The sequence below is a fragment of the Ascaphus truei genome (assembly GCF_040206685.1).
Source record: "Ascaphus truei isolate aAscTru1 chromosome 6 unlocalized genomic scaffold, aAscTru1.hap1 SUPER_6_unloc_2, whole genome shotgun sequence".
NCBI classification, from domain to species: domain Eukaryota; kingdom Metazoa; phylum Chordata; class Amphibia; order Anura; family Ascaphidae; genus Ascaphus; species Ascaphus truei.
In genome coordinates, this window is record NW_027453834.1 from 85640 (window position 1) to 103223 (window position 17584).

The following is a 17584-nucleotide window of genomic DNA, read 5'->3' on the forward strand; positions in this document are numbered from 1 at the left end:
ATGCACAGTTAAACAAAATATATATTATGAGCGTATGAAACAGTTACAGACCAGATTAAAGTGTGAGACAGCCTTAGATTTGAAAGAACTTAAGCTGGTGGTGGATATGAGAGTCTCTGGTAGGTTGTTCCAGTTTTGGGGTGCACGGAAGGAGAAGGAGGAACGTCCGGATACTTTGTTGAGTCTTGGGACCATGAATAGTCTTTTGGAGTCTGATCTCAGATGATAGGTACTGCATGTGGTAGGGGTGAGGAGCTTGTTCAGGTAGCTGGGTAGCTTGCCCAGAAAGTATTTGAGGGTGAGACAGGAAAGGTGAACTTTGCGCCTATATATCGCTCTGTTGGATACATCTCTCCGGTATCTCCCGTTACATATCGCTCTGTTGGATACATCTCTCCTGTATCTCCCGTTAGTTATATATCGCTCTGTTGGATACATCTCTCCTGTATCTCCCGTTACAGCTCTTTTGTTTGTGTCTCCTGGCACAAAACTTGTCAAAACCAGTGAGAAAAAGAGGCCCATATTTTTGAAAGGCAGGATTCCCATTGAGAGAAGTTGGAGTTTTTCTGTGATAAATGTGGGTTTTGCAACTGGGAGACTTTATTAAATGACTGGTTAAAGGACAGACAACAGAGGGTTGTCATAAATGGAACTTTTTCAGGTTGGGCTAAAGTCACGAGTGCAGTACCTCAGGGATCGGTACTGGGACCCCTGCTTTTTAACTTGTTTATTAATGACCTTGAGGTTGGCATCGAGAGCAAAGTCTCCATCTTTGCTGATGATACTAAATTGTGTAAGGTAATAGAATCAGAGCAGGATGTAATTTCTCTTCAGAAGGACTTGGAGAGGCTGGAAACGTGGGCAGGTAAATGGCAGATGAGGTTTAATACAGATAAATGTAAGGTTATGCATTTTGGATGCAAGAATAAAAAGGCGACTTACAAATTAAATGGGGATAAATTGGGGGAATCCTTGATGGAGAAGGATTTAGGAGTGCTTGTAGATAGCAGGCTTAGCAATAGTGCCCAATGTCATGCAGTAGCTGCAAAGGCAAACAAGATCTTATCTTGCATTAAACGTGCAACGGATGGAAGGGAAGTAAACATAATTATGCCACTTTACAAAGCATTGGTAAGACCACACCTTGAATATGGAGTACAATTTTGGGCACCAATCCTAAGAAAAGTCATTATTGAACTAGAGAGAGTGCAGAGAAGAGCCACCAAATTAATAAAGGGGATGGACAATCCAACTTATGTGGAGAGGCTAGCTAAATTAGATTTATTTACATTAGAAAAGAGGCGTCTAAGAGGGGATATGATAACTATATACAAATATATTCGGGGACAATACAAGGAGCTTTCAAAAGAACTATTCATCCCACGGGCAGTACAAAGGACTCGGGGCCATCCCTTAAGGTTGGAGGAAAGGAGATTTCACCAGCAACAAAGGAAAGGGTTCTTTACAGTAAGGGCAGTTAAAATGTGGAATTCGTTACCCATGGAGACTGTGATGGCAGATACAATAGATTTGTTGAAAAAAAGGTTGGACATCTTTTTAGATGGGAAAGGTATACAGGGATATACCAAATAAGTATACATGGGAAGGATGTTGATCCAGGGATTAATCTGATTGCCAATTCTTGGAGTCAGGAAGGATTTATTTTTCCCATTATGAGATATCATTGGATGATATGACACTGGGGTTTTTTGTTTGCCTTCCTCTGGAACAATAAGTAAGTATAGATATAGGATAAAGTATCTGTCGTCTAAATTTAGCATATGTTGAACTTGATGGACGTACGTCTTTTTTCAACCTCATCTACTATGTAACTATGTAACTATGACCCCCATAATTCCTTCCTAAGCACTCACTGTTGTGTGTATAAACATGCCCACTGATTGTGCCCTACAGGGGATATAAATATCACATGAGTTTGACCTTCAGAAAACTTTCAGGACTGCAAGGAATGTAACATAGGAATGAGTTTGACAGGATAGGACACGTGTATGAGTTACAGATTCTGTGTGCGTGTCTGAATATATGTTTCTGGGGGTTAAATTACTAATGTCTGTATGGAAGAACTTAGACGACAGATACTTTATCCTATATCTATACTTATTGATCCAGAGGAAGGCAAACACAAATCCCCAGTGACATATCATCCAATGATATCTCATAAGGGTAAAAAGAAATTCCTTCCTGACTCCAAGAATTGGCAATCGAATTACTCCCTGGATCAACATCCTTCCCATGTATACTTATTTGGTGTATCTCTCTATACCTTTCCTTTCTGAAAAAGGCGTCCAACCTATTTTAACATATTTATTGAATCTGCTATCAGTCTCCATGGGTAATGAATTTGTAACTGCCCTTACTGTAAAGAACCCTTTCATTTGTTGCTTGTGAAATCTCCTTTCCTCCAACCTCGAGGGATGGCCCGAGTCCTTTGTACTGCACGTGGGATAAATAGTTCTTTTGAAAGCTCCTTGTACTGTTCCCGCATATATTTGTATATAGTTATCATATCCCCTCTTAGACACTTCCTTTCTAATGTAAATAAATCTAATTTAGCTAGCCTCTCCTCATAAATTAGATTGTCCATCCCCTTTATTAATTTTGTGGCTCTTCTCTGCACTCTCTCTAGTTCCATAATGTATTTTGTAAGGAGTGGTGCCCAAAATTGTACTCCATATTCAAGGTGTGGCTTTGTCACAGGAGACCAGTACTTTTAACACCTTTACCTTCTAGGATCAATTTCACTAGGCAGGACAAGGTAAAACCAGCAGACACACAATGTTACACAGAACAAGGGAAAACACCACAACTGGGGCTCTAGGGGGGAGACACTAGCCTCAACTAGGTGCAGGGCGACTGCTTCAGGAAGGCTTACCCTGTCCGCTCCACGTCCAGGAACACCCGGTACTATCTACGGGGTAGATACCTGGCTTGCCCCTCTGGCCGGGTCTTCGTTCGATTGTAGAACTTTGCCGTGTCTCTAGAACTTGTTCTCAGCTTTGGCACGATTCTCTGTCACCACAATGCTGAGTGTTTTGGTATTGTGAGCAAAGCACCTTTGAAAAGCCTGCCTATGCTTCACCGGACCAAGCCTAGAAATAGTCTGGTACTTTGATCGGGCAGTCCTCTTACATAGACCTTGGTGTCCTATGTCTAACATGGAACAGGGACTGGCGGTCAATCGGAGTACAGATCGTAATGCAACTACTCACAGGCTGGAGGCTCGGCTTGTTGCACTCGTCAGAGGAGGGTGCATACCAAGGGGCTCAGGTAGCTGGAGAGTGGGAAATTTGAACTGGCCAATGGGAACCATGCCTACGAGCACTGGCTTCCCCTTGGCAGTCTGGGAGAACAAAGCGTCTTTGTCTTTGGACCTTGTTCTCCACCCTTCTCTGCTCAACCAAATGGCCTGACACCACCCATCATCCCCTTTGATCCACAATCTCCATACAGACATCCTGGCTCATTGAATTACCGGGGCTGCCACCATAGAGATGAGTACACTTTTTAAACGCATTTCTTTTCTACATCTTGGGCTCAGGAGTTTGGGTGGTAAAACATGTCCTAGCTGTCCAAGTTTTAAAACCAAGTTCTGAGAACTTGCTGGCTGGGCAATATTAATAGGGAATCATAACGTTATGACAATGCATACGCGTACCCGCAAATTATGGGACCACCGGTAACTTTGTCCCAAAACATTTTACAGATATAACTCTGTTTGCCCTCCCAGTATCCACTATTAAAGTCCCGTTTCCGAAGTCCCAGGTTTCTAGCTAAAACACGTAGAGGGTCAAAACACACATATTGTCCCTGGCTTATAGGTGCTGATAAGCTGCCGGGGAACCATGGTTTAAGGGGTAGCCAGCTGGGCTTCACCTTAATTATGAAGGCTGGCTACCCCCACCGTCATTTATGAAGGGGCCTTATTATGTTTACTTCCCTTCCATCCATTGCCAATTTAATGCACGATAAGATCTTGTTTGCCTTTGCAGCTACTGCATGACATTGGGCACTGTTGCTAAGCCTGCTGTCTACAAGCACTCCTAAATCCTTCTCCATCAAGGATTCCCCCAATTTATCCCCATTTAATTTGTAAGTCGCCTTTTTATTCTTGCATCCCAAATACATAACCTTACATTTATCTGTATTAAACCTCATCTGCCATTTACCTGCCCACGTTTCCAGCCTCTCCAAGTCCTTCTGAAGAGAAATTACATCCTGCTCTGATTCTATTACCTTGCACAATTTAGTATGATCAGCAAAGATGGAGACTTTGCTCTCGATGCCAACCTCAAGGTCATTAATAAACAAGTTAAAAAGCAGGGGTCCTAGTATCAATCCCTGAGTTACTCCACTTACGACTTTAGCCCAACGTGAAAAAGTTCCATTCATGACAACCCTCTGTTGTCTGTCTTTCAACCAGTTTTCACTCCAGGTGAATATATTTTTTTAGTGAGTCCAATTTGTTTTATTTTGTACACCAACCTCTTGTGTGGAACCGTATCAAAAGCCTTTGCAAAATCTAAGTAGACCACATTAACTTCATTACCCTGCTCTAAATTCCTACTTATAATTATGTTTACTTACCTTCCATCCATTGCCTGTTTGATGCAAGATAAGATCTTACTGCCTGACTTTGGGCACTATTGCTAAGACTGCGGTCTAACAGTACTCCTAAATCCTGCTCCATCAAGGATTCCCCTAATTTATCCCCATTTAATTTGTTTGTCCCCTGTTTATTCTTGTTTTCCAAATGCATAACCTTACATTTATCTGTATTATGCCTCATCTGCCATTTACCTGATCTTTTTTCAATATGTCTAGAAAAGTCCCTGCTGAGTTCTATTACTGTAACTTTTAGTTGTTGGGGTCTAAATATTTAAAGACAATGACCCATAAATAACTGGTAACAATTTATAACTAGGAATCTTTGAACTAAAATAAGATTTAGTGAGCAATTCTTGGGAATTTCTGGCCCATAATTGTCAACCAAAGAGCTGGAACTGGGTATAAACAGCCTATCACTGGGAAGCAATAAGTCACATGGTTATTTCCGAATACATGTTATTATGTAAACAAAGCCCGTGTGAGATTTTATGAAGTGATTTGAGAAGTGAATTGGCGCCCATGTGACATTGTATCGTATCAATTTCTTCCTTTCCTTGTGTCAATCTTCTCCCATTTTATTGTGTCATTTTAAAGTTGTGTGCCTGTGCTGGCATTAAACTTGCCAAACGAAAGACTTTGGTGTCAAATGACCTGTTTTATAAATGCAAAGTATCAGTCATTCTGTACTCAGCACCAAGGCAGGTGGACCTTCCAGCGATAGTATACTTTATTATAAAGAACAAAGTAAAAGGAACATCTCCTTTTGAGAAAAACATGGAAATAGTGGGTTCTCCCTCCCTCTCCGTGACTCTCCCTCCCTCTCCGTGACCCTCCCTCCCTCTCTGTGACTCTCCCTCCCTCTCCGTAACTCTCCCTCCCTCTCTGTGACTCTCCCTCCCTCCCTCTCTGTGACTCTCCCTCCCTCCCTCGCTGTGACTCTCCCTCCTACCCCGGGACTCTCCCTCCTTCACCATGACTCTCTCTCACTCCCTCACCATGACACTCCCTCCCTCTCCGTGACTCTCTCTCCCTCACCGTGACTCTCTTTCCCTCACCGTGACTCTCTCTCCCTCACCGTGACTCTCCCTCCCTCACTGTGACTCTCCCTCCCTCACCGTGACTCTCCCTCCCTCTCTGTCACTCTCCCTCCCTCACCGTGACTCTCCTTCCCTCACTCACCGTGACTCTTCTTCCCTCCCTCACCGTGACTCTCCCTCCCTCACCGTGACTCTCCCTCCCTCACCGTGACTCTCCCTCCCTCACTGTGACTCTCCTTCCCTCCCTCACCGTGTCTCTCCTTCCCTCCCTCACTGTGACTCTCCCTCCCTCCTCACCGTGACTCTCCCTCCCTCCCTCACGGTGACTCTCCCTCCCTCACTGTGACTCTCGCTCCCTCCCTCACTGTGACTCTCCCTCCCTCACCGTGACTCTCCTTCCCTCCCTCACCGTGACTTTCCTTCCCTCCTTCACCGTGACTCTCCCTCCCTCCCTGACTCCCTCCCTCACCCACCGTGACTCTCCCTCCCTCACCGTGACTCTCCCTCCCTCACCGTGACTCTCCCTCCCTCGCAGTGACTCTCCCTCTCCGTGACTCTCCCTCCCTCTCCGTGACTCTCCCTCCCTCACCGTGCCTCTCCCTCCCTCACCGTGACTCTCCCTCCCTCACCGTGACTCTCCCTCCCTCCCTCACCGTGACTCTGCCTCCATCCCTCACCGTGACTTTGCCTCCCTCCCTCACCGTGATTCTCCCTCCCTCCCTCACTGTGACTCTCCCTCCGTCCTTCACCGTGACTCTCCCTCCCTCCCTCACCGTGACTCTCCCTCCCTCCCTCACGTGACTCTGCCTCCCTCACCGTGTCTCTCCCTCCCTCACCGTGTCTCTCCCTCCCTCACCGTGTCTCTCCCTCCCTCCCTCACCGTGTCTCTCCCTCCCTCCCTCACTGTGACTCTCCCTCCCTCCCTCACCATGACTCTCCCTCCCTCTCTGTGACTCTCCCTCCCTCTCTGTGACTCTCTCTCCCTCTCTGTGACTCTCCATCCCTCACCGTGACTCGCCCTCCTACCCCGGGACTCTCCCTCCTTCACCATGACTCTCTCTCCCTCCCTCACCATGACACTCCCTCCCTCTCCGTGACTCTCTCTCCCTCACCGTGACTCTCTCTCCCTCACCGTGACTCTCCCTCCCTCAATGTGACTCTCGCTCCCTCACCGTGACTCTCCCTCCCTCACCGTGACTCTCCCTTCCTCCCTCACCGTGACTCTCCCTCCCTCCCTCACCATGACTCTCCTTCCCTCCCTCACCATGTCTCTCCTTCCCTCCCTCACTGTGACTCTCGCTCCCTCCCTCACCGTGACTCTCCCTCCCTCCCTCACCGTGACTCTCCTTCTCTCCCTCACCGTGACTCTCCCTCCCTCCTTGCCTCCCTCCCTCACTCACCGTGGCTCTCCCTCCCTCACCGTGACTCTCCCTCCCTCCCTCACAGTGACTCTCCCTCACCGTGACTCTCCCTCCCTCCCTCACCGTGACTCTCCCTCCCTCACCGTCACTCTCGCTCCCTCACTGTGATTCTCCCTCCCTCCCTCACCGTGACTCTCCCTCCCTCACCGTGACTCTCCCTCCCTCAACGTGATTCTCCCTCACCGTGACTCTCCCTCCGTCACCGTGATTCTACCTCCCTCCCTCACCGTGACTCTGCCTCCATCCCTCACCGTGACTTTGCCTTCCTCCCTCACCATGATTCTCCCTCCCTCCCTCATCGTGACTCTCCCTCCCTCCCTCACCGTGACTATCCCTCCCTCCCTCACCGTCACTCTCCCTCCCTCACTGTGACTCTTGCTCCCTCCCTCACCGTGACTCTCCCTCCCTCCCTCACCGTGACTCTCCTTCCCTCCCTCACCGTGACTCTCCTTCCCTCCCTCACCGTGACTCTCCCTCCCTCCCTGCCTCCCTCCCTCACTCACCGTGACTCTCCCTCACCGTGACTCTCCCTCCCTCCCTCACCGTGACTCTCCCTCCCTCCCTCACCGTGACTCTCCCTCCCTCACCGTGACTTTGCCTCCCTCACTCACCATGATTCTCCCTCCCTCCCTCACTGTGACTCTCCCTCCCTCCCTCACCGTGACTCTCCCTCCCTCCCTCACCGTGACTCTCCCTCCCTCACCGTCACTCTCGCTCCCTCACTGTGATTCTCCCTCCCTCCCTCACCGTGACTCTCCCTCCCTCACCGTGACTCTCCCTCCCTCAACGTGATTCTCCCTCACCGTGACTCTCCCTCCGTCACCGTGATTCTCCCTCCCTCCCTCACCGTGACTCTGCCTCCATTCCTCACCGTGACTTTGCCTCCCTCCCTCACCATGATTCTCCCTCCCTCCCTCACCGTGACTCTCCCTCCCTCCCTCACCGTGACTATCCCTCCCTCTCTCACCGTCACTCTCCCTCCCTCACTGTGACTCTCGCTCCCTCCCTCACCGTGACTCTCCCTCCCTCCCTCACCGTGACTCTCCTTCCCTCCCTCACCGTGACTCTCCTTCCCTCCCTCACCGTGACTCTCCCTCCCTCCCTGCCTCCCTCCCTCACTCACCGTGACTCTCCCTCACCGTGACTCTCCCTCCCTCCCTCACCGTGACTCTCCCTCCCTCCCTCACCGTGTCTCTCCCTCCCTCACCGTGACTTTGCCTCCCTCACTCACCATGATTCTCCCTCCCTCCCTCACTGTGACTCTCCCTCCCTCCCTCACCGTGACTATCCCTCCCTCCCTCACCGTCACTCTCCCTCCCTCACTGTGACTCTCGCTCCCTCCCTCACCGTGACTCTCCCTCCCTCACCGTGACTCTCCTTCCCTCCCTCACCATGACTCTCCTTCCCTCCCTCACTGTGACTCTCCTTCCCTCACTCACCGTGACTCTCCCTCCCTCACCGTGACTCTCCCTCCCTCCCTCACAGTGACTCTCCCTCACCGTGACTCTCCCTCCCTCCCTCACCATGACTCTCCCTCCCTCACCGTCACTCTCGCTCCCTCACCGTGATTCTCCCTCCCTCACCGTGACTCTCCCTCCCTCACCGTGACTCTCCCTCCCTCACCGTGATTCTCCCTCACCGTGACTCTCCCTCCGTCACCGTGATTCTCCCTCCCTCCCTCACCGTGACTCTGCCTCCATCCCTCACCGTGACTTTGCCTCCCTCCCTCACCATGATTCTCCCTCCCTCCCTCACCGTGAGTCTCCCTCCGTCCTTCACCGTGACTCTCCCTCCCTCCCTCACCGTGACTCTCCCTCCCTCCCTCACGTGGCTCTCCCTCCCTCCTTCCCTCACCGTGTCTCTCCCTCCCTCACCGTGTCTCTCCCTCCCTCACCGTGTCTCTCCCTCACCGTGTCTCTCCCTCCCTCACCGTGACTCTCCCTCCCTCACTGTGACTCTCCCTCCCTCACCGTGACTCTCCCTCCCTCTCCGTGACTCTCCCTCCCTCTCTGTGACTTTCCCTCCCTCCCTCTCTGTGACTTTCCCTCCCTCACCGTGACTCGCCCTCCTACCCCGGGACTCTCCCTCCTTCACCATGACACTCCCTCCCTCTCCGTGACTCTCTCTCCCTCACCGTGACTCTCTCTCCCTCACCGTGACTCTCCCTCCCTCACTGTGACTCTCGCTCCCTCACCGTGACTCTCCTTCTTTCACCGTGACTCTCCCTCCCTCCCTCACCGTGACTCTCCTTCCCTCCCTCACCGTGTCTCTCCTTCCCTCCCTCACTGTGACTCTCCCTGCCTCCCTCACCGTGACTCTCCCTCCCTCCCTCACCGTCACTCTCCCTCCCTCACTGTGACTCTCGCTCCCTCCCTCACAGTGACTCTCGCTCCCTCCCTCACAGTGACTCTCCCTCCCTCCCTCACCGTGACTCTCCTTCCCTCCCTCACCGTGACTCTCCTTCCCTCCCTCACCATGACACTTCCTCCCTCCCTGCCTCCCTCCCTCCCTCACTCACCGTGACTCTCCCTCCCTCACCGTGACTCTTCCTCCCTCCCTCACAGTGACTCTCCCTCACCATGACTCTCCCTCCCTCCCTCACCGTGACTCTCCCTCCCTCACCATCACTCTCGCTCCCTCACCGTGATTCTCCCTCCCTCCCTCACGGTGATTCTCCCTCTGTCACCGTGATTCTCCCTCCCTCCCTCACTGTGACTCTCCCTCCCTCACCGTGACTCTCCCTCCCTCTCCATGACTCTCCCTCCCTCTCTGTGACTTTCCCTCCCTCCCTCTCTGTGACTTTCCCTCCCTCACCGTGACTCGCCCTCCTACCCCGGGACTCTCCCTCCTTCACCATGACTCTCACTCCCTCCCTCACCATGACACTCCCTCCCTCTCCGTGACTCTCTCTCCCTCACCGTGACTCTCTCTCCCTCACCGTGACTCTCCCTCCCTCACTGTGACTCTCGCTCCCTCACCGTGACTCTCCTTCTTTCACCGTGACTCTCCCTCCCTCCCTCACCGTGACTCTCCTTCCCTCCCTCACCGTGTCTCTCCTTCCCTCCCTCACTGTGACTCTCCCTGCCTCCCTCACCGTGACTCTCCCTCCCTCCCTCACCGTCACTCTCCCTCCCTCACTGTGACTCTCGCTCCCTCCCTCACAGTGACTCTCGCTCCCTCCCTCACAGTGACTCTCCCTCCCTCCCTCACCGTGACTCTCCTTCCCTCCCTCACCGTGACTCTCCTTCCCTCCCTCACCATGACACTTCCTCCCTCCCTGCCTCCCTCCCTCCCTCACTCACCGTGACTCTCCCTCCCTCACCGTGACTCTTCCTCCCTCCCTCACAGTGACTCTCCCTCACCATGACTCTCCCTCCCTCCCTCACCGTGACTCTCCCTCCAACACCGTCACTCTCGCTCCCTCACCGTGATTCTCCCTCCCTCCCTCACGGTGATTCTCCCTCTGTCACCGTGATTCTCCCTCCCTCCCTCACCGTGACTCTTCCTCCATCCCTCACCGTGACTTTGCCTCCCTCCCTCACCATGATTCTCCCTCCCTCACCGTGAGTCTCCCTCAGTCATCGTGATTCTACCTCCCTCACCGTGACTCTCCCTCCCTCCCTCACCGTGTCTCTCCCTCCCTCCCTCTCTTCCTCACCGTGTCTCTCCCTCCCTCCCTCACCGTGTCTCTCCCTCCCTCCCTCCCTCACTGTGTCTCTCCCTCCCTCCCTCACAGTGTCTCTCCCTCCCTCCCTCACAGTGTCTCTCCCTCCCTCCCTCACCGTGACTCTCCCTCCCTCCCTCACCGTGACTCTCCCTCCCTCCCTCACCGTGACTCTCCCTCCCTCACCGTGACTCTCCCTCCCTCACCGTGACACTCCCTCCCTCTCCGTGACACTCCCTCCCTCTCCGTGACACTCCCTCCCTCTCCGTGACACACCATCTACGTGACTCTCCCTCCCTCTCCGTGACTCTCCCTCCCTCTCCGTGACACTCCCTCTCCATGACACACCTTCTCCGTGACTCTCCCTCCCTCTCCGTGACTCTCCCTCCCTCTCTGTGACTCTCCCTCCCTTACCGTGACTCTCCCTCCCTTACCGTGACTCTCCCTCTCCGTGACTCTCCCTCTCCGTGACTCTCCCTCCATCACCATGACCCTCCCTCACTGTGACACTCCCTCCCTCTCCATGACACTCCCTCCCTCTCCGTGACACTCCCTCCCTCTCCGTGACACTCCCTCCCTCTCCGTGACTCTCCCTCCCTTTCCATGACTCTCCCTCACCGTGACTCTCCCTCCCTCACCGTGACTATCCCTCCCTCCCTGTGACTCTCCCTCCCTCACCGTGACTCTCCCTCCCTCCCCGTGACTCTCCCTCCCTCACTGTGACACTCCCTCTCTCTCCATGACACTCCCTCCCTCTCCATGACACTCCCTCTCCGTGACTCACCCTCCCTCCCCGTGACTCTCCCTCCCTCCCCGTGACTCTCCCTCCCTCACCATGACTCTCCCTCCTGTGACTCACCCCCCCTCACCGTGACTCTCCCTCCGTTACCGTGACTCTCCCTCCCTTACCGCGACTCTCCCTCCCTCCCTCACCGTGACCCTCCCTCCCTCACCGTGACTCTCCCTCCCTCACTGTGACTCTCCCTCACCGTGACTCTCCCTCCCTCACCATGACTCTCCCTCCCTCACCGTGACTCTCCCTCCCTCCCTCACTGTGAATCTCCCTCCCTCACCGTGACTCTCCCTCCCTCCCTCACGGTGACTCTCCCTCCCTCCCCGTGACTCTCCCTCCCTCATGTGACTCTCCCTCCCTCCCCGTGACTCTCCCTCCCTCATGTGACTCTCCCTCCCTCAATGTGACTCTCCCTCCCTCCTTCACCGTGACTCTCCCTCCCTCACCGTGACTCTCCCTCCCTCCCTCACCGTGACTCTCCCTCCCTCCCTCACTGTGACTCTCCCTCCCTCCCTGTGACTCTCCCTCCCTCACCGTGACTCTCCCTCCCTCACCCTGACTCTCCCTCCCTCACCGTGACTCTCCCTCCCTCACTTTGACTCTCCCTCCCTCACCGTGACTCTCACTCCCTCCCTCCCTCACCGTGACTCTCCCTCCCTCACTGTGACTCTCCCTCCCTCACTGTGACTCTCCCTCCGTTACCGTGACTCTCCCTCCCTTACCGCGACTCTCCCTCCCTCCCTCACCGTGACCCTCCCTCCCTCACCGTGACTCTCCCTCCCTCACTGTGACTCTCCCTCACCGTGACTCTCCCTCCCTCACCATGACTCTCCCTCCCTCACCGTGACTCTCCCTCCCTCCCTCACTGTGAATCTCCCTCCCTCACCGTGACTCTCCCTCCCTCCCTCACGGTGACTCTCCCTCCCTCCCCGTGACTCTCCCTCCCTCATGTGACTCTCCCTCCCTCCCCGTGACTCTCCCTCCCTCATGTGACTCTCCCTCCCTCAATGTGACTCTCCCTCCCTCCTTCACCGTGACTCTCCCTCCCTCACCGTGACTCTCCCTCCCTCCCTCACCGTGACTCTCCCTCCCTCCCTCACTGTGACTCTCCCTCCCTCCCTGTGACTCTCCCTCCCTCACCGTGACTCTCCCTCCCTCACCCTGACTCTCCCTCCCTCACCGTGACTCTCCCTCCCTCACTTTGACTCTCCCTCCCTCACCGTGACTCTCACTCCCTCCCTCCCTCACCGTGACTCTCCCTCCCTCACTGTGACTCTCCCTCCCTCACTGTGACTCTCCCTCCATCACCGTGACACTCCCTCCCTCTCCATGACTCTCTCTCCCTCTCCATGACTCTCCCTCCCTCTCCATGACTCTCCCTCCCTCTCCGTGACTCTCCCTCCCTCTCCGTGATTCTCCCGCCCTCTCAGTGACTCTCCTTCCCTCTCCGTATCTCTCTCTCCCTCTCCGTGACTCTCCCTCCCTCTCCGTGACTCTCCCGCCCTCTCAGTGACTCTCCTTCCCTCTCCGTTACTCTCTCTCCCTCTCCGTGACTCTCCCTCCCTCTCCGTGACTCTCCCTCCCTCTCCGTGACTCTCCCGCCCTCTCAGTGACTCTCCTTCCCTCTCCGTAACTCTCCCTCTCTCTCCGTGACTCTCCTTCCCTCTCCATGACTCTCCCTCCCTCTCCGTGACTCTCCCACCCTCACTGTGACTCGCCCTCCCTTTGCCTTTCAGTGGCTTGATCAGAGACACTATGGAGGAGCTGAGCAGTTATGCTGATGATCTGAAGAGTAAGGTCAGTCCCATGGCTCAGGATGCTCAGCAGCGCTTCACTGAAGAGATCTCAGCCTTGGCTGACAAGCTCAAGACAGACATGGAGGACACTAAATCCAGGGCCATACAGTACTCGGGGGACCTGCGCATGATGTTTACCAGAACCTAGAGGATGTGCAGGGAAAAGTGAACATGTACATGAAGAAGCTGAAGAAACGTTTGGGCAAGGATACAGAGGATCTGAAGAGGAAGCTAAGCCAGTACGGGGACGAGATTCGCAGGAACACTGACAAGAAGGTTGATAGCCTCCGCAAGACCATCGAGCCATATGTGTCCAACCTCAAGGACAAGGGACAACAGCGCCTCATGTCTCTGAAAGAGGCCATGGATGATCAGGGGAAAGCACTCAGGGACAGATTCGCCTCAGTGGCCAAAGACGTGCAAGGAAAGATGAAGAAGACGGTCGGTGATGTGAAAAGCAGTCTAGAAAAATTGGGGGATCAGATTCGCAAGTGGTTCAACCCCAATGTGGAAAATATCCGCAACCAGCTACAATCCCTGGCAAAGAGCCTGCAGCCCAAGGGCAAGCAGTAAGCCTGGGACCCAATACTCCAATACACAACCTGCCACTCATAACCTCTCATGTGTAAGAAACATCAGAAGCCCGAGGGCAAGCAGTAACCCAGGGACCCAATACTCCTATTCACAACCTGCCACCCATAACCTCTCGTGTAACAAGCATCTGAAGCCCGAGGGCAAGCAGTAAGCCTGGGACCCAATATACTCCTATTCACAACCTGCCACCCATAACCTCTCGTGTAACAAGCATCTGAAGCCAGAGGGAAAGCAGTAACCCTGGGACCAATATACTCCTATTCACAACCTGCCACCCATAACCTCTCGTGTAACAAGCATCTGAAGCCAGAGGGAAAGCAGTAACTACTTTATGGGACCAAGCAATCTGATCCCCATGCTGTCACCAATCACTCCTCACTGGTTGAGTTGAGTAATCTATCCCTACTGCAGACACCCCTAAAAGCTCCAGTAATGCTGTGTATTTGGGACCCCAGGGCGCATCTAGAGATCCCCACAGTATTTCTAACAGGGTGCCTGGAGTGATCCATGTGAGACCTTGAACATTCTCAGCACTCATTATACTGCATAGGTGTTGTATACAGTGCCATGTGTGTCCGTATATAGTTTGATGACTCTTTGTATATGCGATTGTCTTCCTCTGTTTAGAGCTCCCACTCCTTATGTAAACTTTATATATCAGCCCATGTGACCCTCTATATTATGCCTTGTGTCCTTCTATATGTTGCCTTGTGTTTACTACCATATTTCGCTCCATAAAAGACCTTGGCCTCTTTAAATAGTGTCTTGTGTCTCTCTACAGTATATACTGCCATGTGTCTCTCTACAGTATATACTCCCATGTGTCTCTCTATAGTATATACTGCCATGTGTCTCTCTACAGTATATACTGCCATGTGTCTCTCTACAGTATATACTGCCATGTGTCTCTCTATAGTATATACTCCCATGTGTCTCTCTACAGTATATACTGCCATGTGTCTCTCTACAGTATATACTGCCATATGTCTCTCTACAGTATATACTGCCATGTGTCTCTCTACAGTATATACTCCCATGTGTCTCTCTACAGTATATACTGCCATGTGTCTCTCTAGAGTATATACTGCCACGTGTCTCTCTACAGTATATGCTGCCATGTGTCTCTCCTACAGTATATACTGCCACGTGTCTCTCTACAGTATATACTGCCACGTGTCTCTCTACAGTATATGCTGCCATGTGTCTCTCTACAGTATATACTCCCATGTGTCTCTCTACAGTATATACTCCCATGTGTCTCTCTGCAGTATATACTGCCACGTGTCTCTCTACAGTATATACTGCCACGTGTCTCTCTACAGTATATGCTGCCCATGTGTCTCTCTATAGTATATACTCCCATGTGTCTCTCTACAGTATATACTGCCACGTGTCTCTCTACAGTATATGCTGCCATGTGTTTCTCTCTATACCACACGGTGTCTCTCTAATGCCCGCATCTCTCTCTCTAATGCCCGGCATCTCTCTCTCTAATGCCCGGCGTGTCTCTATACTGCCTGTTTTCTCTTTCTCTCTCTCTATACCGCCCGCCGTCCCTCTTTATATGGCCCGGCATCTCTCTGTATACCACTCGGGGTCTCTATATATGGCCCAGTGTCTCTCTCTATACCGCCCTGTGTCTCTCTATATACCGCCCTGTGTCTCTCTATATACCGCTCTGTGTCTCTCTCTATACCGCCCTGTGTCTCTCTCTATACCGCCCTGTGTCCTCTCTCTATACCGCCCTGTGTCTCTCTATATACCGCCCTGTGTCTCTCTATATACCGCTCTGTGTCTCTCTCTATACCGCCCTGTGTCTCTCTCTATACGCCCTGTGTCTCTCTCTATACCGCTCTGTGTCTCTCTCTATACCGCCCTGTGTCTCTCTCTATACCGCCCTGTGTCTCTCTCTCTATACCGCTCTGTGTCTCTCTCTATACCGCCCTGTGTCTTCTCTATACGTACCTTTGTACTGTATGTTTTTACATTATGCCACATAGCTGTTAAATTTATTTTTGTCTATTTCAATGCCATTTTTCTCCAAACAAAACAAAATAAAACTGATTTATACATCTTGCTACTGGTTCCTCCCATAGGTAATACATGCAGATATATAATGCACCGGGCAATAATAGGGATATGTTACTCACAGGTGTAATAGTGTGAGTATGCTATATCACCCCCTTAGGAATAATAATGGAGATATATCACATTCAGGGGTAATAATGGGGATACAGTACAGGTATATCCTCACACACACAGATACTGTAACCAGAAGCACTGAGGGTGCAGTGAGGGTGCAGTGAGGGTGCAGTGAGGGTGCAGTGAGGGTGCAGTGAGGTGCAGTGAGGGTGCAGTGAGGGTGCAGTGAGGGTGCAGTGAGGGTGCAGTGAGGGTGCAGTGAGGGTGCATCTCAAATATAAATCAATCATTTATTACATAGCACAATACAAATTAGCAAAATAAAAACTCTTAAAAGCAGGGTTAGCACACAGCCGCGGCAGTGCCAGGGTTAGTACATAGCCGCGGCAGTGCCAGGGTTAGCACATAGCCGTGGCAGTGCCAGGGTCAGCACATAGCCGCGGCAGTGCCAGGGTTAGCACATAGCCGCGGCAGTGCCAGGGTTAACACATAGCCGTGGCAGTGCCAGGGTCAGCACATAGCCGCGGCAGTGCCAGGGTTAGCACATAGCCGCGGCAGTGGCAGGGTCAGCACATAGCCGCGGCAGTGCCAGGGTTAGCACACAGCCGGTGCCAGGGTTAGCACATAGCGGCGGCAGTGCCAGGGTTAGCACATAGCCGCGGCAGTGCCAGGGTTAGCACATAGCCGCGGCAGTGCCAGGGTCAGCACATAGCCGCGGCAGTGCCAGGGTTAGCACATAGCCGCGGCAGTGCCAGGGTTAGCACATAGCCGCGGCAGTGCCAGGGTCAGCACATAGCCGCGGCAGTGCCAGGGTTAGCACATAGCCGCGCAGTGCCAGGGTCAGCACACAGCCGCGGCAGTGCCAGGGTCAGCACATAGCCGCGGCAGTGCCAGGGTCAGCACACAGCCGTGGCAGTGCCAGGGTTAGCACATAGCCGCGGCAGTGCCAGGGTTAGCACATAGCCGCGGCAGTGCCAGGGTCAGCACAAAGCCGCGGCAGTGCCAGGGTTAGCACATAGCCGCGGCAGTGCCAGGGTTAGCACATAGCCGCGGCAGTGCCAGGGTTAGCACATAGCCGCGGCAGTGCCAGGGTTAGCACATAGCCGCGGCAGTGCCAGGGTTAGCACATAGCCGCGGCAGTGCCAGGGTTAGCACATAGCCGCGGCAGTGCCAGGGTTAGCACATAGCCGCGGCAGTGCCAGGGTTAGCACATAGCCGCGGCAGTGCCAGGGTCAGCACATAGCCGCGGGCAGTGCCAGGGGTTAGCACATAGCCGCGGCAGTGCCAGGGTTAGCACATAGCCGCGGCAGTGCCAGGGTCAGCACATAGCTGCGGCAGTGCCAGGGTTAGCACATAGCCATGGCAGTGCCAGGGTTAGCACATAGCCGCGGCAGTGCCAGGGTCAGCACATAGCCGCGGCAGTGCCAGGGTCAGCACACAGCCGTGGCAGTGCCAGGGTTAGCACATAGCCACGGCAGTGCCAGGGTTAGCACACAGCCGTGGCAGTGCCA

General features: G+C 53.3%; 1 protein-coding gene across 1 annotated transcript in view; it reads left to right on the forward strand.

Moving 5' to 3' along the window:
• Window positions 1-16008, forward strand: part of APOE (apolipoprotein E) — a 38042-nt gene extending 22034 nt beyond the window's left edge. The window contains 2 exon segments of the mRNA XM_075580613.1: window positions 13278-13471; window positions 13474-16008. Of these exon segments, the coding sequence (XP_075436728.1) occupies window positions 13278-13471; window positions 13474-13910 (631 nt within the window). The 3' untranslated portion in view covers window positions 13911-16008.
• The last annotated feature ends 1576 nt before the right edge of the window (window positions 16009-17584 follow it).